Genomic DNA, 24220 nt, shown 5'->3' with positions numbered 1-24220 from the left:
TGGGAGCGTGCAAAGGGGTGCGGTCTTTCCTGTATTCGGGAACGGAACCGGAAGTTCCGCCATCTCCTTGTATCATTCGAGCTACAACAGGGTCAGTATAGACTTAATTTAGATGTTAAGTATGGTATATTGTCAACAGTTATTAAATATTATAAGTAATATTGACAGAGTGAACGTTCCATAACCATCAGTTTTATGTTAAGGATGGTGGTGTCACTCGATCAGATCATAAATACCACTCCTATTCTGTTGCCACTTGAACTGCTAGCAACAGGGTTCAACGTTATCTCATCTGTTTTATGCCGTTGGCTACTTCAGCTACCTAGCTAGGTAAATAGCAATGATTCATTCAGTGTCGTGACAGGAATACCTATATTTAGTTAGTCGGGTTTCTCTTTCACGCTTTCCCCTTAACCCCCAACACAACTGTAAAACGTTAAAATTGTTCGTAACTGAGAAAGCCAAGGAGAAGGGGAGTTAACGGTAAGTAGCTAACGTTTTCCAGCTGATAGTTGGGAGGGTGGTACCAGATAGCTAACGTTAGCCAGCCTATAGCTAGCTAACTAATTAGTTAGTGTTCCCTTTTATCTGGTTTGGATGACCTTCTAAGTTTGCCAACCAAGTTCGTTACACTTCCCATTTTGTTCTTTGAAAGTAGTCGTTTCAAGTATTTCCTGTTGTAATGTTTGCATTAGTGTTGAATTGCTGTGTAGACTGCTGTGAGAGACTGGTTAGCATGCTAACTGGGTGGGGGTCTCTGGCTCAGGAGGGTGTGTGACTGTCTGATAGCGACTAGCAAGTGCGAACGAGCGTAGTGGCCACAGTGTCTCTGACATTGTCATGATCGTTACACCGCCCTTGTTTTTCTGGCGTTAACACAAATATGGGTTGGTAGCGCCATAACTTTAAGCTTGCTAGCTAATTCAACAGTTTGGTAGTTAGCTTGCATGTTGGGATTTGATTGCTAATAATGTATCTGCCATTGAATGCACATTGTATGTCTAGTGTCAGTGAAACCAAGGAAGTTCTGATACTTATTCCACTGTAAGCTGTCCTGAATATTTAAATGGCGTTAGCTAAGCTCCTTATCAACAGTTGAACTTGACAGTACAATAACACAGCGACATACAACACCTGGACGTCTCCTGTCCTGTAGCATGTAGCTATGTTGTTGTACCGTCAAGTTCAACTGTTGATAAGGAGCTTAGCTAATGCAGTGCTCCACACTATGATGTGTAGGGTTGAGGTCATTGCCATTTTAAATTCAGCACAGGATATGTCTGTTTCAAGGAAATATCACTTTTTTTTGAAGTATTTCTCAATTCTTGAATTGGAATTTCAGATCTCTTCCTCAATTTACATAGAAGTGGCCTGCACCCTGTTGATGTGTTGAATTGTGAGAGATTTGGGCTAAGCTTGTCCCTTATCTACATTCGGTCTTGGTAGATGCCTTGTATGAACTTTGGAACGTTGCTCCAGTAATCTCTAAACTGACTTCAGGAATGGTTATCTCTCTGTGTTATGCAATCTATTAGTACTGTACAACCTGTCGTCTTCCACTCCTTATTAGTCTGCTCGGCCACACTGCTAGGGTCATTCAGCAGCACTGGAACAATTCTGTCAGAGAAGACAGTTAAATCATATAGGAATATGCTGTACCTACATATTAGATGAGTTTGTTAGTCACATACACAGGCTCACAGATGTAATTGCAGGGCACAGTGAAATTCTTAAGCTCCGTGTCCCACAGCATTGTTAAACAGTCCACATAGTACTAACAGTTCAATGGTGTCAAAATAGTGACACTATTCAAGCCTGCATGCCATGCTCATCTGACAGCATTAAGTGTGTCAGATAGTGAAAGTGAATCAAAGTAAAGTAGGGGCCTGGGAGTTTTTCATAGATGTCAACCATGCCTGTCCTGGAACTGTATGTGTGGACAAGAACATCAAGTCTGCTGCGCCCCTGCCCAAAACACTGTGCCTAATTCCAATTAAACCCTGCCTGGCTTATGTTGTGTTTGTAACAGGTGTGTGTGTGCTGCCTTTCTCTCTCTGTTGACATAAAGGAGCACTATGTCCACTAAAATTGATTGCTGGTTTCATTTCTCTTTCAAGCAATGTTTGCCTATTCATCTTGTCTCTTGATGTCTCTCTCTGATGTCTCTCTCGATCTCTCCCTCTCTCTTGATGTCTCTCTTAAGCTCTCTCTCCCTCTCGATGTCTCTCTTGATGTCTCTCTTGATGTGTCTCTCTTGATGTGTCTCTCTTGATGTGTCTCTCTTGATGTGTCTCTCTTGATGTGTCTCTCTCTCGATGTGTCTCTCTCTCGATGTGTCTCTCTCTCGATGTGTCTCTCTCTCGATGTGTCTCTCTCTTGATGTGTCTCTCTCTCGATCTCCCTCCCTCTCGATGTCCCTGTCTCTCTCTTGATGTGTCTCTCTCTTGATGTGTCTCTCTCTTGATGTGTCTCTCTCTTGATGTGTCTCTCTCTTGATGTGTCTCTCTCTTGATGTGTCTCTCTCTTGATCTCTCCCTCTCGATCTCTCCCTCTCGATCTCTCCCTCTCGATCTCTTCCTCTCGATCTCTTCCTCTCGATCTCTCCCTCTCGATCTCTCCCTCTCGATCTCTCCCTCTCGATCTCTCTCCCTCCCTCTCGATCTCTCTCCCTCCCTCTCGATGTCCCTGTCTCTCTCTTGATGTGTCTCTCTCTTGATGTGTCTCTCTCTTGATGTGTCTCTCTCTTGATGTGTCTCTCTCTTGATGTGTCTCTCTCTTGATGTGTCTCTCTCTTGATGTGTCTCTTGCTTGATGTGTCTCTCTCTTGATGTGTCTCCCTCTCTCTCTCCCTCTCGATCTCTCCCTCTCGATCTCTCCCTCTCCCTCTCGATCTCTCCCTCTCCCTCTTGATGTCCCTGTCCCTCTCTTGATGTCCCTGTCCCTCTCTTGATGTGTCTCTCTCTTGATGTGTCTCTCTCTTGATGTGTCTCTCTCTTGATGTGTCTCTCTCTTGATGTGTCTCTCTCTTGATGTGTCTCTCTTGATGTGTCTCTCTTGATGTGTCTCTCGCTTGATGTGTCTCTCGCTTGATGTGTCTCTCGCTTGATGTGTCTCTCGCTTGATGTGTCTCTCTTGATGTCTCTTGTCTCTCTCTCTTGATGTCTCTTGTCTCTCGATGTCTCTCTCTCTCTTTATGTCTCTCTCTCTGTTGCTGCTTTTCTTTTTGTCTACTTGTTTCTTCTCCTCAGTTTGGCTCCTCTCTGTGTATTAACTCACTGTACACTTTGCCCTGGCTGCTATTTGTTTTGTGTTGTATTAACTGTTTTACAACCCCTCTCTTTCTCTGTGTGGGGCAGATTTTCCGTGGAAACCGACAGCCAGACGGTTGCCAGTTGCCATGTCGACCTCATCGCTACGGCGACAAGTGAAGAACATTGTCCACAACTTCTCGGAGGCAGAGATCAAGGTTCGCTCGTCCTCTTCCCTATTTTCTCTCTTCCTCTCCGACCACTTTTCCACCCACACCTCACACCTCTATTTTTTTATTCTTCTGTTACCCATTGTCCTCTTCCTCCTATCCTCACCACTTCGTTCAAGGCCATCTCACCTCACTCTTCCCCGCCTCTGCTTCCTCCCTCTCCAACTCTTTCTTCCTCTCCTCCCTTATTTCTGTCTTAACTATTGGCACTTACCAAAGAATACATTCCACTGTGTACTCCCTGTATCTCCACCTCTCGCTATCTGGGTTAATGTAATCATGTTATCCATTCATCATGATGGTTCTGTCCAGCCTGTTTATCATCACATCATCTCCACACCCCAGAGAGTAGAAGAGATGATCAGTTAAGGTGACCTACGATCACGGCTGTGGACTTATCAGGGGTTCATTTGATTAAAGTACTTTGCATAATTGTTTTGTCTGTTTTTACATGTTTAGTCAGGAGCTTTGTATCGTAATACATTTTGTTGGCTTGAGCTTGCCAAGGGAATGAATAGTCTGTTGTCGATATAAACTACCAGTTGATTAATCAATTCATTGATCAATAAATCACACCTTTAGATTGTTCAATGTTGAGTGCTTTTGGGGCGTCAGGTAGCCTAGTGGTTAGAGCGTTGGGCAAGTATTACCGAATTACCGAGCTGACAAGGTAAAAATCTGTCCTTCTACCCCTGAACAGTTAACCCACTGTTCCCCTGTAGACCGTCATTGTAAATAAGAATTTGTTCTTAACTGACTTGCCTAATTATTTTTAAAAAAACGTCCCTGGTCTCTCTCTCCCCCCTCTGTCCCTGGTCTCTCTCTCTCTCTCCCCCCCTGTCCCTGGTCTCTCTCTCTCTCCCCCCCTGTCCCTGGTCTCTCTCTCTCCCCCCCTGTCCCTGGTCTCTCTCTCTCCCCCCCTGTCCCTGGTCTCTCTCTCCCCCCCTGTCCCTGGTCTCTCTCTCCCCCCTGTCCCTGGTCTCTCTCTCCCCCCCCTGTCCCTGGTCTCTCTCTCCCCCCCTGTCCCTGGTCTCTCTCCCCCTGCCCCTGGTCTCTTTCTCCCCCCCTGCCCCTGGTCTCTTTCTCCCCCCCTGTCCCTGGTCTCTTTCTCCCCCCCTGTCCCTGGTCTCTCTCTCCCCCCCCCTGTCCCTGGTCTCTCTCTTCCCCCCCCTGTCCCTGGTCTCTCTCTTCCCCCCCCTGTCCCTGGTCTCTCTCTTCCCCCCCCTGTCCCTGGTCTCTCTCTTCCCCCCCCTGTCCCTGGTCTCTCTCTCCCCCCCTGTCCCTGGTCTCTCTCTCCCCCCCTGTCCCTGGTCTCTCTCTCCCCCCCCTGTCCCTGGTCTCTCTCTCCCCCCTGTCCCTGGTCTCTCTCTCCCCCCCTGTCCCTGGTCTCTCTCTCCCCCCCTGTCCCTGGTCTCTCTCTCCCCCCCTGTCCCTGGTCTCTCTCTCCCCCCCTGTCCCTGGTCTCTCTCTCCCCCCCTGTCCCTGGTCTCTCTCTCCCCCCCCTGTCCCTGGTCTCTCTCTCCCCCCCCTGTCCCTGGTCTCCCTCTCCCCCCCTGTCCCTGGTCTCTCTCTCCCCCCCTGTCCCTGGTCTCTCTCTCCCCCCCTGTCCCTGGTCTCTCTCTCCCCCCCGTCCCTGGTATGTCTCTCTCTCCCCCCCGTCCCTGGTATGTCTGTCTCTCTTCCCGTCCCTGGTATGTCTCTCTCTCACCCCTGTCCCTGGTATGTCTCTCTCTCTCACACCCCTGTCCCTGGTCTCTCTCTCTCACACCCCTGTCCCTGGTCTCTCTCTCTCACACCCCTGCCCTTGGTCTCTCTCTCCCCCCCTGTCCCTGGTATGTCTCTCTCCCCCCCTGTCCCTGGTCTCTCTCTCCCCCGTCCCTGGTATGTCTCTCTCCCCCTCCCCCCCGTCCCTGGTCTCTCTTCTATCCCCCTTGTCTCCAGGTGCGGGAAGCGACGTCCAATGACCCATGGGGCCCCAGCAGCTCTCTGATGTCAGAGATTGCAGACCTGACCTACAACGTAGTGGCCTTCTCTGAGATCATGAGCATGGTGTGGAAACGACTCAACGACCACGGCAAGAACTGGAGACACGTCTACAAGGTGAGTGAGTGAGATCTGTTCAAGGTTGAGCATAACAATGGGTGACGTAGTCTGTCTGTCTGGTTTGTCTGCTCACTGTTGTATGTGTGGACATAGGAAATAGAATACTAGAATGGACATGACCAAAGATTTGTATAACTAAACCAAGATAGACCACAGCCTGTCATTTCAAATGGGAACAAATTAGTCATAGTGGGCAGAACAAGCAAGGAGGTGGGCAGAGCCAAGCACGGTCTAGCGAGATCGTATTGGCGCGTTCTAGCATGCATTTGCATATTTTCTAGCATGCGCTAACATTTTAGTTTTGGGAAGAGAACTGTATTAAGATAAATTGTTTTATCGATGAGAAAATGTGCAGAATGTCTGCCAAAATCCATCTTGTTCCATCCACTGCCGGCCACTGGGCTTCCTCTCATTACCATATTTGGTAGTGAGTGGAAATGCCAAACAGATGCTTCACATTTATACATCTGGTGAAATATCTGTCTCATTGTTCTATCTGTGACCTAAGGCTTCATATGACAGTATAAAATATCTGTCATTTTGTCCAGTGACTAGGTCAGCCAGTGATAAGATATCGTGCACATTATGCTTGTTAGCTAGCCAGTCAGTTTCAGTGGAATTAATGATTCCATGAATTTTTCAAATTAACTGCCATAGACGCGTTAAAGATGTAAATGGAACGCAGACTGGGGGATAGAATAAGGACGCCGGATTGGCACACTTTCTTCCAATCTGATCAAACAAAGTGGATATTGGTCAAATCCGTCATGGTTGATATATTGTAACATCCCCACAATGTGGTTACTTAAGTCCCATTTGGCTGTTTTCACTGCATTTAGATGTAGTTCCTTTTCAGCTTTAGAAGAAGTTGACTGCTAAATGCTAACTCATATAAACTGGTAGCATAGCTACACTACATGACCAAAAGTACTGGACACCTGCTTGTCGAACATCTCATTCCAAAATCATGGCCATTAATATCAAATAAAATGTTATTGGTCACATACACATGGTTAGCAGATGTTAATGCGAGTGTAGCGAAATGCTACAATGCATTGATATCCAACGAGTAATCTAACCTAACAATTTCACAACAACTACCTTATACACACAAGTGTAAAGTCCACAATCATCTCCTTTGTTTAGTTGATGTTGAGTGTGAGGTTATTCCACACCAATCTCGACAAACCATTTCTGTATGAACCTCGCTTTGTGCAAGGGGGCATTGTCATGGTGAAATGGGACAGGGCCTTCCCAAACTGTTGCCACGAAGTTGGAAACACAGAATTGTCTAGAATGTCATTGTATGCTGTAGCGTTAAGATTTCCCTTCACTGGAACTAATTGCCCGAACCATGAAAAACAGCCCATGATCATTATTCCATCCCCAACAAACTGGACAGTTGGCACTATGCATTGGGGCAGGTAGCGTTCTCCTGGCATCTTCCCAAACCCAGATTCGTCTGCCAGATGGTGAAGCGTGATTCATCACTCCAGAGAAGACGTTTCCACTGCTCCAGAGTCCAATGGCGGTGAGCTTTACACCACTCCAACCGATGCTTGGCATTGTGCATGGTGATCTTAGGCTTGTGTGCGGCTGCTCTGCCTTGGAAATCCATTTCATCAAGCTCCCGATAAACAGTTATTGTGCAGACGATGCTTCCAGAGGCATTTTGGAACTCTGTAGTGAGTGTTGCAACTGAGGACAGACTTTTTTTTTTTTTTTTTTCACACTACACGCTTCAGCACTCGGCGGTCCCGTTCTGTATGCTTGTGTGGCCTACCACTTCATGGCTGAGCCGTTGTTGCCCCTAGACGTTTCCACTTCACAATAACAGCACTTAGAGTTGGCCGGGTTAGATCCTCCACCAAATTTCACAGTGGGTGCGAGACCTGGAAAGGCCTACAAGCCAGTGTCTCGCACCCACTGTGAAATTTGATGCAGGATCAGTGACGATCTGGGGGTGCTTCAGCAAGGCTGGAATCGGGCAGATTTGTCTTTGTGAAGGACGGATGAATCAAGCCACGTACAAGGTTGTCCTGGAAGTAAACTTGCTTCTTTCTGCTCTGACAATGTCCCCCAACTCTGAGGATTGGTTTTTCCAGCAGAACAATGCTCCATGCCACACAGCCAGGTCAATCAAGGTGTGGATGGAGGACCACCAGATCAAGATTGGCCAGACCTGAACCCCATTGAAAACCTCTGGAATGTGATCAAGAGGAAGATGGATGGCCACAAGCCATCAAACAAAGACGAGCTGCTTGAATTTTTGCGCCAGGAGTGGCATAATGTCACCCAACATCAATGTGAAAGTCTGGTGGCTAGCATGCCAAGACACATGAAAGCTGTGATTGAAAATCAGGGTTATTCCTCTAAATATTGATATCTGAACTCTTCCTAAGTTAAAACATTAGTATTGTGTTGTTTAAAAATGAATATAAACTTGTTTTCTTTGCATTACTCGAGGTCTGACAACACTGCATCTTTTGTTATTTTGACCAGTTGTCATTTTCTGCAAATAAATGCTCTAAATGACAATACTTTTATTTGGAATTTGGGAGAAATGTTGTCAGTAGTTTATTGAATAAAACAAAAATGTTCATTTTACCCAAACACATACCTATAAATAGTAAAACCAGAGAAACTGATAATTTTGCAGTGGTCTCTTCATTTTTTCCAGATATATACAGTGGGGCAAAAAAGTGTTTAGTCAGCCACCAATTGTGCAAGTTCTCCCACTTAAAAAGATGAGAGGCCTGTAATTTTAATCATAGGTACACTTCAACTATGACAGACAAAATGAGAATTTAAAAAATCCAGAAAATCACATTGTAGGATTTTTTTATGAATTTATTTGCAAATTATGGTGGAAAATAAGTATTTGGTCACCTACAAACAAGCAAGATTTCTGGCTCTCACAGACCTGTAACTTTTTCTTTAAGAGGCTCCTCTGTCCTCCACTCGTTACCTGTATTAATGGCCCCTGTTTGAACTTGTTATCAGTATAAAAGACACCTGTCCACAACCTCAAACAGTGACACTCCAAACTCCACTATGGCCAAGACCAAAGAGCTGTCAAATGACACCAGAAACAAAATTGTAGACCTGCACCAGGCTGGGAAGACTGAATCTGCAATAGGTAGGCAGCTTGGTTTGAAGAAATCAACTGTGGGAGCAATTATTAGGAAATGGAATACATACAAGACCACTGATAATCTCCCTCGATCTGGGGCTCCACGCAAGATCTCACCCCGTGGGGTCAAAATGATCACAAGAACGGTGAGCAAAAATCCCAGAACCACACCTAGTGAATGAGCTGCAGAGAGCTGGGACCAAAGTAACAAAGCCTACCATCAGTAACACACTACGCCGCGAGGGACTCAAATCCTGCAGTGCCAGACGTGTCCCCCTGCTTAAGCCAGTAGATGTCCAGGCCCGTCTGAAGTTTGCTAGAGAGCATTTGGATAATCCAGAAGAAGATTGGGAGAATATCATATGGTCAGATGAAACCAAAATATAACTTTTTGGTAAAAACTCAACTCGTCGTGTTTGGAGGACAAAGAATGCTGAGTTGCATCCAAAGAACACCATACCTACTGTGAAGCATGGGGGTGGAAACATCATGCTTTTGGGCTGTTTTTCTGCAAAGGGACCAGGACGACTGATCCGTGTAACGGAAAGAATGAATGGGGCCATGTATCGTGAGATTTTGAGTGAAAACCTCCTTCCATCAGCAAGGGCATTGAAGATAAAACGTGGCTGGGTCTTTCAGCATGACAATGATCCCAAACACACCGCCCGGGCAACGAAGGAGTGGCTTCGTAAGAAGCATTTCAAGGCCCTGGAGTGGCCTAGCCAGTCTCCAGATCTCAACCCCATAGAAAATCTTTGGAGGGAGTTGAAAGTCCGTGTTGCCCAGCAACAGCCCCAAAACATCACTGCTCTAGAGGAGATCTGCATGGGCCAAAATACCAGCAACAGTGTGTGAAAACCTTGTGAAGACTTACAGAAAACGTTTGACCTCTGTTATTGCCAACAAAGGGTATATAACAAAGTATTGAGAAATTTTTGTTATTGACCAAATACTTATTTTCCAAAAAAAGTTACAGGTCTGTGAGAGCCAGAAATCTTGCTTGTTTGTAGGTGACCAAATACTTATTTTCCACCATAATTTGCAAATAAATTCATAAAAAAATCCTACAATGTGATTGTCTGGATTTTTTAAATTCTAATTTTGTCTGTCATAGTTGAAGTGTACCTATGATTAAAATTACAGGCCTCTCTCATCTTTTTAAGTGGGAGAACTTGCACAATTGGTGGCTGACTAAACACTTTTTTGCCCCACTGTATATATCTGGAAAAAATGAAGAGACCACTGCAAAATTATCAGTTTCTCTGGTTTTACTATTTATAGGTATGTGTTTGGGTAAAATGAACATTTTTGTTTTATTCAATGAACTACTGACAACATTTCTCCCAAATTCCAAATAAAAGTATTGTCATTTAGAGCATTTATTTGCAGAAAATGACAACTGGTCAAAATAACAAAAGATGCAGTGTTGTCAGACCTCGAGTAATGCAAAGAAAACAAGTTCATATTCATTTTTAAACAACACAATACTAATGTTTTAACTTAGGAAGAGTTCAGATATCAATATTTAGAGGAATAACCCTGATTTTCAATCACAGCTTTCATGAGTCTTGGCATGCTAGCCACCAGACTTTCACATTGATGTTGGGTGACTTGCACAATTGGTGGCTGACTAATTACTTTTTTGCCCCACTGTAGGTGTATAGAGGCCCATTATCAGCAACCATCACTCCCGTGTTCCAATGGCACGTTGTGTTAGCTAATCCAGGTTTATCATTTTAAAAGGCTAATTGATTATTAGAAAACCCTTTTGCAATTGTTAGCACAGCTGAAAACTGTTGTTTCTGATTAAAGAAGCAATAAAACTGGCCTTCTTTAGACTAGTTGAGTATCTGGAGCATCAGCATTTGTGGGTTTGATTACAGGCTCAAAATGGCCAGTAACAAAGACCTTTCTTCTGAAACTCGTCAGTCTATTCTTGTTCTGAGAAAACAAGGCTATTTCATTTGAGAAATTGCCAAGAAACTGAAGATCTCGTACAACGCTGTGTACTGCTCCCTTCACAGAACAGCGCAAACTGTCTTGGTGATGATGACATGAACCTGTATTGGGGTTAGTATCCATACAAGCATTATACACTGATTTTTACCTCAACATAGTGTGAAATGCACATAAACAATAGCCTAAATGTAGGCTAATTCTGCTGGGGGGAAATGAGGAGATTCGGGATATTCCTTCACTGCACTTTCCTGTACTCTTCCTTGGCAATTCCATTGTTTTGGTCGAGTTCGATTGACCTCTTTACCACATCTATGGCTGCTATTCTCGTCCCGTTCTGGAACTTTGAGGGTTTATGACATAGCATCTCCAGTAATTTAATATCTCTGTGGTTTCTACTGTACTGTGTGTTCTCCAGGCTATGACTCTCATGGAGTACCTCATAAAGACGGGTTCAGAGCGCGTGGCTCAGCAGTGCAGAGAGAACATCTACGCTGTCCAGACTCTCAAGGACTTCCAGTTCATCGACAGAGACGGCAAGGACCAGGTACGACGCGCTCGCACGCACATGCACACACACTGTACACACATTCCCAAACACACACTGGTACTGAATCACTACTCGCCTCTCATTCAAGGACTTTACAATGTTTTACTGTGACCTCTTAAACAAATAGAGTGAAAGCCAACAGTAACATGTTTATGGGCTGGTAAAGGCAATATAGCAGGTCACAGGGAAACACTGATGGAAATGGAACGACTGAAACAGGAATGTAGCACTTAGTTTGCAAGCAAATAACTGACATTTATCAACTATTCAGTGACACAGCTGTGTAGTTAGGAAGGTTATGCACTGAGTTGTATGTACTCATGTGCTTTCAACTGCGTGTGTGTCAGGGGGTGAATGTGCGGGAGAAGGCCAAACAGCTGGTGACACTGCTGAAGGACGAGGAGAGACTACGAGAGGAGAGGATCCATGCCCTCAAGACCAAAGAGAAAATGGCACAGACCACCAGTGGTGAGAGACAACTACATTACCCAGCCTGCACCAGCTACCAGGGGATCTGAAACAGATTGAGGAGAAAAGCAAACCATAGACAGAAATGTAGTTTTAAATTGTCTGCTGTGATACAGAGCTTCCCTGATCCTGGAAAGATGCATGTGGTGTTTGCAGGCTTTTGTTCCTGCCCAGCTCTAACTATGCCCAGATGCAAACTATAACATTTTCTTTCCCCTCCTTTCCCTGTTCTCCGTTCCCCTCATCCTGTCCCCCAGCCTCTTCGGCCCCCTCAGCTCCAGGTCTGGGGGGTGGAGCGCTGTCTCAGGGCTCTCACTCTGGAGGGGCGGACCCAGAGCAGGCGTGGCCACAGAGCTCCGGGGAGGAGGACCTGCAACTGCAGCTGGCCCTGGCCATGAGCAAGGAGGAGGCGGAACAGGTATACAGTACAGCCAGCCTGGAGCTGGTGGAGGGTAGGCAGAGCCCCCGCTGGCCAACCACACTGTTAACCTGAGGTCCTATGGCTTGATAAACGGGTTGATTTGTATAGGATATATGCACTGTACACCCTACAACCACTATACATAGAACACACATATATGGTGACACTTAACTACAGTCTATAACAGAAGTATCCGGGCATAGCAAGGTTAACCCAGGACAATGTGTGTTTCCATTCACTCACCTTTACCCTCTGACCCCTGACCCCCAGACTACTGTGGCCCCTCTGGAGGACGCAGAGCTCCGCTATGCACTCACACTCAGCAAGGAAGTACAAGAACAGGTCAGGGGGCAAAGGTCACCTGACCGGCCGATCATCATCTACCTACCTACCTACCTATCTACCTTTCTGTCTACCCAGCCGGCGGTCACTCCATCGAGTCTTAATCCCAATCAAAATTAATGATATTTATAGGAATGATCTGTTTCATTAATTCCAAACATACACATGTCAATGGGTTAATAATATAAGAGGGTAAGAAGGAAAGAAGTAGTTTTAAAAATAACTGCGCTATGATTTAATCAGTGTAAAATGATGCATGGCAAAGACTTCATAATTTGAATGACTCAATTGAACCCTTTCTGAATGAGTGATTACTCCCTTTTTTTCTTCCATTGCAAATGACTCTGTTCTGAACGCATGCTTCAAACTACACACACAATGACATACTTAAACACACTCAATTAAAGGCATCTTCCAGTGCCCGCACTCTGCAAGTTGGAGGGCAGTATTCAATCAACACCGGTATTCAGAAGTTTAGAGGCTAAGGCAAAACAACACTCTACCTTTATCATAAAGACAAACTGGGTAAAAACAACCCATGTTCTTTTGTCTCACACAGTTCTTAAGTATAGATAAAGCCTCAATGTAATTATATGACCCTGACTTCGTTCTAGAATGTCAACTTCCTTGTAGAAGCACAAGAAGAGGACTTGTTTTGTCTGCCCATTAATATTTCTGGATACAGGCAGTGGTTGAATAGAGAGCCCTGGCAGATAGTCCATGTCCACTATTGCTGGGACCCTGATCAGTTTCTTCAGAAGGTGAAAGAAGAGGAAGCTGCCCATAGCGGCTGGTCTAGAATCAGTTTTTGATTTCCTCAAGGAAGGGAGAATGTTTTCCAACTTCCTAAGTTGGGTTGAGGGGAGCTGATCTGAGAGCAGCCACTAAAGGCAGCATCTCTCCTGAAGCTTTGCATCATGGTCAGATAGTGCTTCCTGGGGGAGTGAAATGAAGTTGCTCCCTAGACACTGATCTAATGTCAGTTTAGCATTTTCTCCCCAAATGGCTTTGGCTACAATTTGGAGGTAGTAAGCTGATCCTAGATCTGTGCCTATGGGCTGGCCTGCCCTAGCGCTTGTCGCAGGTGATGACACCACAGTTGTATGTGATTGGCAGGAGGAGAGGCTGCGCAGGGGGGACGACCTGAGACTGCAGATGGCCATCGAGGAGAGCAGGATGGAGAAGGCCAAGCCAGAGGAGGTGTGTTTGGTGACGTGTGTGTACGCCAGCCATAGGGGAGGGATGGATGGGGGCTACACACACTCTTTAGACAATACCACTCAGTTCCTCTTTCTCTCTCCTGGTGTTACCTGCTGTAGTTGTGTCTCTCACCTGTGCATTCTGTGATTGGAGAGAACTGAAAGCTAAGGTAGTGTAGGCCGACACCAGAAGGGTTTCTGAACCCTATCGGGTAACTAACTGTAAGCTATGATATTTCCTACAGGAACCTTTTAGAATTAAAGTTGTGCTTAAGAACAGAGCGTTTGCCAATTATCTGACTGACATCAACAGACCACATGTTGAGAAACAAGAAACACCCCTCGCTCTCTCCCGTCCCGATACTAGTTGATCTATCCCTTTTTTCATCCTCTGCTTTTATCAAGGCAACTGTGTGTTGCCTGTGTGTCAACATTTGTTTAGTGTGTATGTTAACTGACTGTATGCTCTGATTTTCATGTTGTGTGTATGAGAGACGGACTACTCTAGCCTTGAGCTCATTGACTCTTGGTGTCTGTTCAACATCAGTGTGTTGTTATAACCTGGGTATTATCCTCTCCCAGAGTGCGTTAATGGAGCTGAGTGCTGTGGACCCCTGGGGGGCTCCTGCTGCTGCCTCTGGGGGCTCTGCCGGCCCCTCACCCCCTCCCACAGTCCCCCTCCCAGCCCCCTCTGCCTCTGGCCCCTGGGGCCTGACCCCTGCAGACCCTTGGGGAGCCTCGTCGCCTGCCTCACCCCCCAGCGTAGACCCGTGGGCTAGTGGAGGGACGGCCCCCCCAACGATAGCCCCCCCGCCAGACCCCTGGGGAGAGACAGCCTCCTCAAGAGTCAACTCCGTTGACCCCTGGGGACCCTCAGGTTAGTGACCTCTGACCTTTACTCCCCTGGCCCCGTCTACACCTGTTACCCTCATTCCGTCTCCTTGTCCCACACCCCTACCTCCACACACTGGACATCAATACATTTGGTCTATTTTCCCAATACTCTTCAAATGGCCAGCATGTTTAGATCATTTGGAATGTGACCCTCCATATCTCAGTCAGGGGTATCTCTGGTTTCAATAAAATATCTCTGTCCGTTCTTACCTCCTTTCAGGTAAAAATACTGTCTTTCCAGCTCTTCAATAGCAGTACAGATAAATGAGAGAAATTGGGGAAAGAAAGCCAAATTGGACTATTGGGATCCAGCCCAGCTCCTTGTTCCCTGTATATTGTATGATGTTGTGCAGAGTTGTATTCCATTCCTGTTCAGTTCAAGAGATGAACAATCCTCATTGAAATTAAATTCCACTTTTGAAATCTTAGATGGGAATTCCAATTCATCTTTTGAATTGACTGACTTGAAATGGTATTGACCCGACCCTGGTGTTGTATGTGAGCCAAACCCCTGCCTGTCTCCCTCCCCCATAGCTGTGACCCCCCCCAGTGTCGACCCCTGGGGCCCCTCTGTGCCCCTCTCCACCACCTCCTCTTTTGGGGGGCCAATAGACCCCTGGGCTGGGGACGGGGTTGACCCCATCATCACCTCTGACCCATGGAGCGACTCCGCCAAACACACTAATGGCACAGGTACATCCACACACACACTGACACATAATGGCAAGGACATGTGGATGAGATGCTCATTGAGCACCCCCCCCCCCATTCACCCACAAACACAGTTGTCTTGCATTCCATCCTCCCTCAGTAATACTGGTATAATGCTGTGGTGTCTAATCTGGTTAGTCACTATAAATACAGTACTCCATGTTCACCTTCACTCTCTCTCTCTCGGTCTGTAGGACACCCAGAACTGCGAGGTCAGTTAACGGGCGATAGTGCGGGTTCTCCGGTGCCCTTTGACCTCACATCTCTGTGCTCTTCACTTCCTGTCCGTAAGACCCCCGAGTCGTTCCTGGGGCCCAACGCATCTCTGGTGGACCTGGACTCACTGGTGTCTTCTAAACCCAAACCTAAACAACCTCCTCCTCCATCAATCTCCTCCTCAACACACAACCCCTTCCTCCAGACTACAGGTACTGATAACACACACATAAGCACATAAATACACACACACATTTTTAAGCACTTTGTGTTTGTAATAAATGAAAGTACATTGATTAAAGTATTCTCTCCTCTCCAGCCTCGTCTTCAGCCCCTGGCATGGCAGTCACCCCGGGCAGCACAATCTCCAGCAGGGGGGTTTCCCCGACGCCACCCCCCACCTCCAACCCGTTTGGAGCGGCCGCCCCCATGTCCTCCATCTCCCCACAGCCCTCCACACTGGGCCTCAGCAGCCTCCGCACCAGCCCTGTACCACCCAACCCCATGGCATACCCTGGCATGGGCTTGGGGCCTATGGGTATGGGAGCACCAGGCCTGGGGATGGGTATGATGCAGAGCCCCATGGGAATGTCCCCCTACGGCGGGCTCTCGCCCATGGGTCCTCCTGGGTCCTCTCACTTCATGGGGCCCGGAGGGACCCTGCCCCCACAGCTGAATTTTGGGGGGCCTACGGGGGCAGCTGGAGTGATGGGAGCCGGGGGAGCAGTGGGAGGGGCCGGAGTGACGGGCGCCAGCACCAATCCCTTTCTTCTTTGAGGGCGTTTCGGCACTCCCCGTTCCTCTTCAACACCCAATCCAGGCCCTGCCCCACCCCCTGGCTCATCTACTGCCCCCCCTTTCCCCCCCAGAGCGATCCTCCTTCAACACAAACAATTTATGTTTCCAATAAGAAACGTGTGTACATCTCTATATTTAAAGAAAATCTGAATTTGTTATTTTCTTTCAGAAGCATTTCCATGTATTTTTCTCCTAGCTCAGATGAATTTACATGTATTTATCTCCTAGCTCAGATGAATTTCCATGTATTTTTCTCCTAGCTCAGATGAATATACATGTATTTTTCTCCTAGCTCAGATGAATTTACATGTATTTTTCTCCTAGCTCAGATGAATTTCCATGTATTTTTCTCCTAGCTCAGATGAATTTACATGTATTTATCTCCTAGCTCAGATGAATTTACATGTATTTTTCTCCTAGCTCAGATGAATTTCCATGTATTTATCTCCTAGCTCAGATGAATATACATGTATTTTTCTCCTAGCTCAGATTAATTTACATGTATTTTTCTCCTAGCTCAGATGAATTTACATGTATTTATCTCCTAGCTCAGATGAATATACATGTATTTTTCTCCTAGCTCAGATTAATTTACATGTATTTTTCTCCTAGCTCAGATGAATTTACATGTATTTATCTCCTAGCTCAGATGAATATACATGTATTTTTCTCCTAGCTCAGATGAATTTACATGTATTTATCTCCTAGCTCAGATGAATATACATGTATTTTTCTCCTAGCTCAGATTAATTTACATGTATTTATCTCCTAGCTCAGATGAATATACATGTATTTTTCTCCTAGCTCAGATGAATTTACATGTATTTTTCTCCTAGCTCAGATGAATTTCCATGTATTTTTCTCCTAGCTCAGATGAATATACATGTATTTTTCTCCTAGCTCAGATGAATTTCCATGTATTTATCTCCTAGCTCAGATGAATATACATGTATTTTTCTCCTAGCTCAGATTAATTTACATGTATTTTTCTCCTAGCTCAGATGAATTCCAACAACAAATATTTTGGTTCCTTTCATTTCAGTGGGATGTAGCGGGAGGGAAATAGACGTTTATTTATTTTTATTTTGTTTTAATGCGTTTTGCTCTCTTTCAGTCCTTTCTGAAATAAAGGTGGGTGTTTGAGAGTTAGGCTTCATCAGTTATGTCACACTGATATAATATTGCATTATTGCACTGACAGAGATGGGGAGAGAGATGGGACATGGCCACTAACAAACTGAAACACAAACAAATTCCTGTACTTGCCTCTTCCTTTCTTTGTCTGAAAAGAGGAGGATTGAAGGAGGATTTGATTAAAAAAAACAACTCCTGAACAAGATTTGGACTGAAAAAGCTGGCATTAACATTTCAGCCACAATATAGTCAAATCATTCAATAGCTGTTCTATTTTTTAATTCATGTCATTTATTTCAATTTTTTTCCGCTCCTGGGAATGAATAAACAAGGAGGGAAAATTACGCAATTATGCCATTAAATCAAATGCTTATTTTTTCTTGTCATGGAAATCAAGAGGGCATCTATTGACTTGGTTGAGGAGAGCTGGAATGTGTTTTGTAAATGTGTTGTGTGGAAGAGTGTGTGTGTGTGTCTGTCTCCATTCATCCTGCGTCCTCGCTTATTTCAGCAAGATACAAATCTATTATTTTTGTTTTTAAAAATTGTCACTTGTATCAATGCTATGTAATGTTGGGATTTCAAATGAGGTATTATAAGGATCACATTTTTCTGCCAATTTTATTTCACAAATGTTTTGTATTAATCAGAAGCATTAGTCTTTCTCACTCTTTCATACAGGATGTCTCGTCTCCAGGTGTCTCGTCTCCAGGTGTCTCAACATGACTGGACCCTCTCCTTTCTGACCCTCGCTCCTACGGGGGGAGAGCTACAGATGCTTCTTTTAAAAAGACAATTCAATGAATGAACGAACTTAAACAACAGGGAACTTGATGACATGCTCCATGCTGTTTCTTTTCATTTAGTTTGATGAATTGATTGTTATTTTATATCAACTAAAAGATCTCTTTTATTGGGTAAGGTCACATTTTGTGTGGTGTTAACTGTGAACATTCACATTTGAGAAGTAAAATTTAAAAAAAGAAATAAAATAAATCCACAAAGGGTACGTTTCTTTCCAATACATTTGTCTGGTGCACTGTGTGTTTGATGTTCCAATGCTGTTGGACAGGGAGAAACTGGGACAAGAATGAATTTTCTAGTATTTTATTAACATATGAAGTCTTCTCTGTCAGTTGGAGGATATATGTATGTCCAGAAGCTTCTGTGAAGACTTCCAGATAGGGATACAATTGCAGAAAATAAGTAGGAACCAAAAACCTTTCAACCATTTCACTATAGCAATACTGCATTCAATCATAATGTACCAATGACCATCCTCACTGGCAAGAGTAGCGTGTGTGGTGAGGCAGCTGAATATAGGGTGTAGTGTTTTGTATGGGAGGCCCCTCGGAGTAGGAGGAAGTTTCCCCTAGATACTGATCTATGTTCAGTTTTGCATGTTTCCTCCCAGTGGTCCAGGTTTGTTTGGGGAGTGTAAGCTGATCCTAGATCTGTGCCAGCAGGCAACACTGATCCAGTAGACTTCCTGAATGGAATCGTGGGGCAAACCGAATCCACTCTGTCAAGCGATCAGAGAGTCCCAGTCAAAGTCATCTTGGATCTCCTCGCTGTTGTTATGGAGATGTTTCATAGGGGGACGGGGTTTAGGTTGAAGTTGGATCCCAGCTGTGTGAGAGAGTGGAGAGAAGACACTATCATAAGCCTCCTTTGTTGACAAGGAAACTACTGCACATACCTCAAACTAATACAAGGAGTACAACTTAAGTTCCTTTCAAGGCAGTTTAATATTCACTTCCCTATTAACACTTCCTGTTTCCTCATCTCCTTCACTATGTGATGTCATGATGTGACTGGGGTGGACTTTCTACCTTACCAACCCAACCCAGCTCTGTCATAGTTACATTAGTGGTAATGAGGGCAAGGAAACAGGAAGCAACAAGGAGAGGAAGCCTTTTGATTACATCAGAGTGATACTATATTTGACTAAATAATCCCAACATGTACCATTGAGTGAAGCAAAGCTTTACACTGGTAGAAAATATTACTTGTAAAAAAAAAAAAAGGCTTTGCAATGAAAACACTTGCCAAAACACCACTACTGAGTACTGGAAGTTGTAGAGCTAAAATACTGTCAATAGTTTACAAAGGTGTCTTGTGGCTGAGGTCTCACCATTGGTCTGAGGAGCTCCAGGTTGGGTCAGGTGGGGCCTCTGTACACCCTGAGTTTGGGGGTGGAGGGGCCTCCTGGGGGGCTGCCCACTGCTGGAAGGGGGGACCAGAGGGGGGTAGGCTAGGGGAGAGGGGTGGGTTAGGGTGGCCAGGGTGGGGATGTTGTGAGTAAGGGGTGGGAGGAGCAGAGATTGAGGGGAACCATGGGCCAATGGGGAGTTGTTACCGGAGGACGAGCCAATTAGGCCCTTATGAGTGAAGAAACGGTTCAACGAATCACAGAGCGAAGTGAAGAGCGTCGGCTCCAGCGCCCAATCACAGAGCTCGGCCTGGCGCATGCTCTCCAGTAGATCTGGAGGAGAGAGGGAGGAGGGGAAAAACGAATAGCAGGGAGAAAGAGGAAGATTGTCAATGTGATAACTATTCTTGTCAATAGAAACAATGGGTAGCATTGATCTATAATTATCATGTAGTTTGTTAAGTGACCTGGGTGGCTAGTGAGGTCAATGTTGGCCCAGTCCAGACTGCTGGCGACCCTAAAGCTCTCCTTCAGAGTGTCTGTAGTACTGAACCAGTCTGCTGGCACCACTACAGAGACAAACAGAGAGAGAGGTGGTATAGGTTGTCAAAGAGTTAGTTACCGTATCATATTCACACAGTGCAGTGACAAACCTACAGGCACAGTTGAATAGGTTTTTGAAGTACTAAGGTGTTCAGGTGTGGAGTTGTTATAATCACCACTGCTGTGAGACAGTCTGTCTGCCTCAGGAGGAGGCCCGGGTGCTACAGACAGTACAGGGTGAGGGGAAAGAGGGGGGAGGGTTGGGGTGTGCAGTGGGGTACTGTCATTGGTCAACACGAATAATGGACCCACGTCCGCTACAGGGAGAGAGAGCGAGAGAGTTAAACATTCACATACACAGATTCTCTGACAGCATAGACAGATATGAATAAAAACACTCATTTAGAAAGTGAGAGAGAACGTACATTGCGAGGCCACTCTCTCCCTGACGCTTCTGCAGAGGGACTGGAAGGAGGTGTAGAGGTCTGGCAGGTTCAGATCAGAGAAGGAGAAACGGAGAAGGGGATCACAGGAGTGTGACGAGGCGTAGGTGGGGGCAACAGAAAGAGATGGGACAGAAAGAGAGGGAACAGAGAGAACGGGAACAGAAGAAGGGAGAGTTTGAGGGGAGACAGAAGAGGAGACAGTAGAGTGAGGAGCAGAAAGAGAGGGGAGAGAGTGAGGGATAGAAAGAGAGGGGAGAGAGTGAGGGACAGAAAGAGAGGGGAGAGAGTGAGGAACAGAAAGAGAGGGGAGAGAGTGAGGGATAGAAAGAGAGGGGAGAGAGTGAGGGACAGAAAGAGAGGGGAGAGAGTGAGGAACAGAAAGAGAGGGGAGAGAGTGAGGGACAGAAAGAGAGGGGAGAGAGTGAGGGACAGAAAGAGAGGGGAGAGAGTGAGGGATAGAAAGAGAGGGGAGAGAGTGAGGGACAGAAAGAGAGGGGAGAGAGTGAGGGATAGAAAGAGAAGGGAGAGTAGCAGAGGCAGTAGATGGGGAGACAGTATCATGGGGGACAGGGAGAGAGGAGACAGGGGACTGGATATAGGGTGGCCGTTGCTGTGGAACCAAGGTGATAGACAACAACAGCTTATTATTTGGTTGTAAAACCCATGATCTTTATCTATTTGTTGGGACTGAACTTACTCTACCTTGCATGGTGGGGGGGATAGTTGTTGACTGAGTTCCTGTGGCGATTCTAAATACCTATAATGGTCTGTCTGTGGAGATGCTAAAGGCCTATAATGGTCTGTCTGTGGAGATGCTAAAGGCCTATAATGGTCTGTCTGTGGCGATGCTAAAGGCCTATAATGGTCTGTCTGGGGTGAATGCTGTTTCTCTGCCTGCATCACTGAGACATTGGGGACCTGGATGGACCCCTCCTCCTCTTCCGATGGATACGGACGCTTGGTTCCTCTCAGCGGATTGGGCTCTGAGGAGCCGTCCATCATCCAATAGGAACCCTGGAAACACAAGAGGTGGAGGGTTCTCACAATTTATAAGTATTACTACAAAAGTACCAACAAGTATGAAACTGTAATATATTCAGTATATTTTGAAATATCATACTTTTATCTATTTCTAGCCTATGTATCGTATTTCACAGAATACAGTGGATTACTGAGTGCACTGGGCCCTAATGTCTTCACGTGGCAACATTGTGGCCGTTTGAAACATTCACTGTTTGAATGTTTTTAGAATGACTCACCTTCCCAGGGTCACTTTGGGGTCGAGGAACCTTCCGGAAGCATTTATTGAGGGACAGGTTATGGCGGATGGAGTTCTGGGAGGCAAAATCAGCATGAACATGTATTGCAGTAACACAATCATTTTGGATAAAGGACTTTGGATAGTTTGCACATGGAGAGTTTGGATTATTTCTGATTACTGCACCTTCCATCCCCTGGCAGATCTGCTGTAGTAGGGGAACATGTCACTGATCCACGTGTAGATGTCATTCAAACTCAACTTCCTGCTGGGGGCAGCACCTATCGCCATGGCGATGAGGGTGGCATAGCTGTGAGGGGGCTTGGCTTTGGATCCAGAGGAAGGAAAGGGGACAGGGATGGATGTAGGAAGATCACTTCTCTCTCTCCCTCTCTCTTTCTTTCTCTCCCCCTCTTCTCCTCCTCTCTCTCTTCCTGATCGCAGTGAGCTGATTCCCAGCTGGGGGAGCCAGTCTATGCTGGTTAGACTGGAGTCCAAGTTAGAAGACATGCTCTCTCTGTCAGGGCTCTGAGGGTTGGAGTAAAAGCCTGCACACACTGCAACCCTCCAGGACTAGAAGTGGCCACCTGCTGTAGAATATAACACGTATAAGAACAGTTCTATAGAACAACATTACAGTAAGACTCACCACAGTAATGCAATACTGTCGTCAGCACTGCAGTTTTAGATGGTGTTGTTTACATTTCACATGTTGTGTTTCAATGGAACTATAACACTCATAGAGACTGACTTTGTTATGTGTCTTAGCACTTCAAGTGTTTGTTTACAGGTTTCTGTTTAGCTAGGAGTAAGAGTGATTGACTTACCTCTCCCTCCTTGGTCAATGAAGGCCCCAAGGCCTCAAACACATAATATTTGATGTTCTCATCAGTTGTGCAGTATACTCAGTGTCAGGTTAGTGTTATTCCTCCCTTTTTCTTTATCTCTCGCTCTCATTCCCAATCGGTTGATCCTCACCGGCTTTCTTATAGTCTTTTCTCTTTTTGAAAGTTTCAGTCTGGAGAAAAAAATGTATAGCAGACTGCTTCCTTTTTCTCTCCCTCTATCTTCCCCTCCCTTTCAGTCTGCCCCTGAATGAGGTCATCCACTCCTCCCCCTCTGTGACATCACAGATTCTGTTCCTCCTCCTCTGAAGGGTTGTCTACACCCCTTGTCTGCTTGAGGAAGTTGCCACAGTTCTAGGATTAGATTACCAGACCTTCATTCCGTGGGGTGTTAAGAATGAAAATACAAAAGTGACCAAATTTCAGTGTCTATAGGATAATTTATGAACTTTTACCTAGTCCTCTGTCTCATCTCTCCCCTGTGGACTGTAGAAGGTGGAGTGGAAGTGTCAGAGGAAAGCCCTAAATATGGTCAACGACTCCAGCCTCCCAAGTCAGACTGTTCTCTCTGCTACCGTATGGCAAGCAGTACCGATGCACCAAGTCTGAAACCAACAGGACCCTGAACAGCCTCTACCCCAAGCTATGAGACTGCTAAATAGTTAGCTAAATACTTAACCTATAGCTACCTGGAATATATGCATTTTTGCACTAACTCTTCACTCAGCACATACACTGCTGTTACTGTTTATTATCTATCTCGTTGCCTAGTCACTATATCCCTACCTTTACCTGTATGTACATATTTACCTCAATTACCTTGTACTCCTGCACGTGGATTCAGTACTGGTACCCTGTGTATATAGTTATTATTACTCATTATGTACCTTTTGTTATTATTGTTCTACTATTTCTATTTTCTTTCTCTCTGCATTGTTGGGAAGGGCCCACAAGAAAACGTTTCACTGTTAAGTCTACACCTGCTGTTTACCAAGCAAGTGACAACAAAAATGTGATTTGGAGTAGGAAAGATGTAAGCCTACCAGCATACACCTGTAGCACGCGCTCTAGCAGATATATCTCTCTGGTCACCCCCAAAACCAATTCTTCCTTTAGCTGCCTCTACTTCCAGTTCTCTGCTGCCAATGACTGGAACCAACTACAAAAATCTCTGAAACTGGAAACACTTGTCTCCCTCACTAGCTTTAAGCACCAGCTGTCAGAGCAGCTCACAGATTACTGCACCTGTACATAGCCCATCTATAATTTAGCCCAAACAACTACCTCTTCCCGACTGTATTTATTTATTTTGCTCCTTTGCACCCCATTATTTCTATCTCTACTTTGCACATTCTTCCACTGCAAATCTACAATTTCAGTGTTTTACTTGCTGTATTGTATTTACTTCGCCACCATGGCCTTTTTTTGCCTTCACCTCCCTTATCTCACCTCATTTGCTCACATTGTATATAGACTTATTTTTCTACTGTATTATTGACTGTATGTTTGTTTTACTCCATGTGTAACTCTGTGTCGTTGTATGTGTCGAATTGCTTTGCTTTATCTTGGCCAG

The 24220-nt window shown here is 45.4% G+C and overlaps 2 protein-coding genes across 11 annotated transcripts; one reads left to right on the top strand and one right to left on the bottom strand.

The window, feature by feature from the left end:
* On the top strand, window positions 1-18399 carry epn1a (epsin 1a). Of its 6 annotated transcripts, none has more exons than XM_036968682.2 (12): window positions 1-91; window positions 3357-3466; window positions 5420-5578; window positions 11089-11217; window positions 11568-11688; window positions 11946-12106; window positions 12380-12451; window positions 13568-13651; window positions 14233-14527; window positions 15079-15237; window positions 15450-15683; window positions 15791-18399. In XM_036968682.2, the coding sequence occupies exons 2-12, from the start codon at window positions 3398-3400 to the stop codon at window positions 16246-16248; spliced, it is 1941 nt and encodes a 646-aa protein (XP_036824577.1). In that variant the 5' UTR covers window positions 1-91; window positions 3357-3397; the 3' UTR covers window positions 16249-18399. The 6 variants fall into 6 exon arrangements, with proteins under 6 accessions (XP_036824577.1, XP_090081169.1, XP_036824573.1 ...); XM_036968678.2 differs by having other exon boundaries at window positions 38-483; XM_036968693.2 differs by having other exon boundaries at window positions 41-330.
* Window positions 18400-18489: 90 nt separating this feature from the next.
* foxj2 (forkhead box J2) lies at window positions 18490-22897 on the bottom strand. Of its 5 annotated transcripts, none has more exons than XR_016492743.1 (9): window positions 22630-22895; window positions 21989-22392; window positions 21804-21878; window positions 21247-21558; window positions 20524-21154; window positions 20213-20415; window positions 20023-20124; window positions 19538-19888; window positions 18490-19032 (listed from the first exon to the last, which is right to left on the bottom strand). XR_016492743.1 is itself a non-coding variant. In XM_090225019.1 (9 exons), the coding sequence occupies exons 2-9, from the start codon at window positions 22310-22312 to the stop codon at window positions 18929-18931; spliced, it is 2040 nt and encodes a 679-aa protein (XP_090081145.1). In that variant the 5' UTR covers window positions 22313-22392; window positions 22630-22897; the 3' UTR covers window positions 18490-18928. The 5 variants fall into 5 exon arrangements, 4 of the variants coding, with proteins under 4 accessions (XP_090081145.1, XP_090081138.1, XP_090081135.1 ...); XM_090225019.1 differs by having other exon boundaries at window positions 20275-20415; window positions 22630-22897; XM_090225012.1 differs by having other exon boundaries at window positions 20275-20415; window positions 21463-21558; window positions 22630-22893.
* Window positions 22898-24220: the final 1323 nt, after the last annotated feature.

The sequence above is a fragment of the Oncorhynchus mykiss genome, chromosome 3 (genome assembly GCF_057628025.1).
Source record: "Oncorhynchus mykiss isolate SJ-2025 chromosome 3, ASM5762802v1, whole genome shotgun sequence".
In the NCBI taxonomy this organism is placed as follows: Eukaryota; Metazoa; Chordata; class Actinopteri; order Salmoniformes; family Salmonidae; genus Oncorhynchus; species Oncorhynchus mykiss.
This window is presented reverse-complemented; position numbering and strand designations above follow the sequence as displayed.